The 1,918-nt window shown below is 43.0% G+C and overlaps 1 protein-coding gene across 1 annotated transcript in view; it reads right to left on the bottom strand.

Annotated features, from left to right (window-relative positions):
* Positions 1-1,002: 1,002 nt before the first annotated feature.
* NRG2 (neuregulin 2) overlaps positions 1,003-1,918 on the bottom strand; it is a 279,171-nt gene continuing 278,255 nt past the window's right edge. The window contains 1 exon segment of the mRNA XM_026660842.1: positions 1,003-1,660. Within this exon segment, the coding sequence (XP_026516627.1) occupies positions 1,003-1,660 (658 nt within the window).

The following is a 1,918-nucleotide window of genomic DNA, read 5'->3' as shown; positions in this document are numbered from 1 at the left end:
CCTTTGCTCTACTCTTCCACACTATCATGGCCAATATGTAACCCTGTCTAAGCTTCACATTGTTTCTTGCAATAGTGTAACACCGTCTTTTAAAACAATTGACCAGTCAAGAGTGCTTATCTGTAACTGCTGCAATGGGCTGTTTTCCTTCCCATCAGGGTCTGCACCAATAAAGTGGATTCAACCATATATAAATACATAATATTTTACCACATCCATGTAAACGTTTTATTCATTTGACTACAACTTCACAAAACCGTGCCAAAATGAGTCAGTTTTACTTGGGACCCCACAAGTAACACGGTCAACAAATATATTGTAAGGGTTGTTGCTACTGTATGCTTTTTTTCCCTCTTCCTACCTATGTTGCAAAAAAACCCATTATTTCTGCATTCTGGTATGTAATTTCCCCACCCTGAAAAAAGCAAAACTACAACTATTTGAGTGGGCAAGATGGATTCCCCGTAGGAGGTATTTATGAGAACATACATACACATGTCATTTGTGTGTGTTATAACAATGTTTTAAAGAACGAGATCACAAACATCCAGAGATGGGGCAAAGTGGAGGGTGCTGTTTTTTCAAATGGGAAAGTGCCCTTAACATGGTAAGTTGTCTTGAACTAAAACCTATGATCTTAAGAATGCTACTGAAACGTAATCCTCAGCATGGACTCTGGCATTAGCATACAGCAAAAAAAGGCACCACGATTTTTTTTTTCTATTTTTAAGTTGTCAAAAATTGGCCCATCTTTTTTTTATTGTTTATTTATTTTGTTTTCTTTGTGTTTTTTTTCTCTCAGAAGCTGTAAGTCAAGATGTTACATATAAATAGAGATTCCCTATAAAAAAGTCTTTGCTGTTAGCTATTATAAGACAACTTTGCTAAAATGAAAATAAAACATTTGATTTGTTATATTTTTTCCTCTTTTATATAAAATAAAAATATCTTTCCTCCTTTTCGATACAGGTGTGTTTGTGGGTGCGTGAGTTTGTGTGGCTTCTAAAGAGGAGCCGAGTCCTGTTTGGGTCTCGTGTGTGTCGATCTGCTTTGCCCGCTCTCCACCTGTGCGCTTTGTCTCTCGAAGGAATAGTAAGTCCTGCTGTCTCCCGGCCGATACAGCGGCGGTGAATCTGTGTTCATTGCCTCAGTGTTTTGAATGCTTAAGAACGGGGTGCTCTCCGCCATGAGCTCCTCATCAGACTCACTGTATGAAGCACTGCTTCCTGAGAAGGAGTCTCTGACCGTCCGGGCTCTGTGTGAGACCTGCCCGTTGAGTTTAGATCTTTTCCACCGCCTGTTGTTGCTAGCTGTTTTCTTTGGTTGTTCTAGTGCTGGGATGTACTCTTGTGTCGTTTCATACTCGTCATCCTCCGTGATGCGGAAAGGGCTCGAAGGCAGGCTCCCCATGCTCTCATTCAAGTAGCTCTTCCTTTGGTAGTAACTGTCGTATCTCTGCATATCCTGGAAGGGCACCTGATAGCGTCGCAGTAAAGGCTGCTGCTCTTCCACTCGGAAGCTAATGGGTGCCGCAGGTGGAAGGGACACCGCGTGAGCAGAATTGGGGGAGGTGATCTCGAAGGTAGGTACCTGTGCAGCAAGTGAGTAATGGAAGTCGACAGGAGACAGACGTGCTGGTGTTGTCAGAGCAGACACATACCTGAAAAGAGAAACAACTACATTAGGATCCTGATTGACAAGAGCTTTCCAGGTATTATTCTTCCCATTTGAATACCTGACCCTGAGGTCCAAACTACCAGGGTCAAATAGCTAACACAACCACACCCTTGCATAGTAATTGACACACCCACACCCCACACATGGTAACTGACACACCTGAGACTTCACCCGGTAACTGACACACCCGCGCCCTCACACGGTAACTGATGCACCCACATCCACACACAGTAACTGATGC

This window comes from Terrapene carolina, unplaced genomic scaffold, assembly GCF_002925995.2.
Source record: "Terrapene carolina triunguis isolate 2854851 unplaced genomic scaffold, T_m_triunguis-2.0 Scaffold838, whole genome shotgun sequence".
NCBI lineage: Eukaryota > Metazoa > Chordata > Testudines > Emydidae > Terrapene > Terrapene triunguis.
This window is presented reverse-complemented; position numbering and strand designations above follow the sequence as displayed.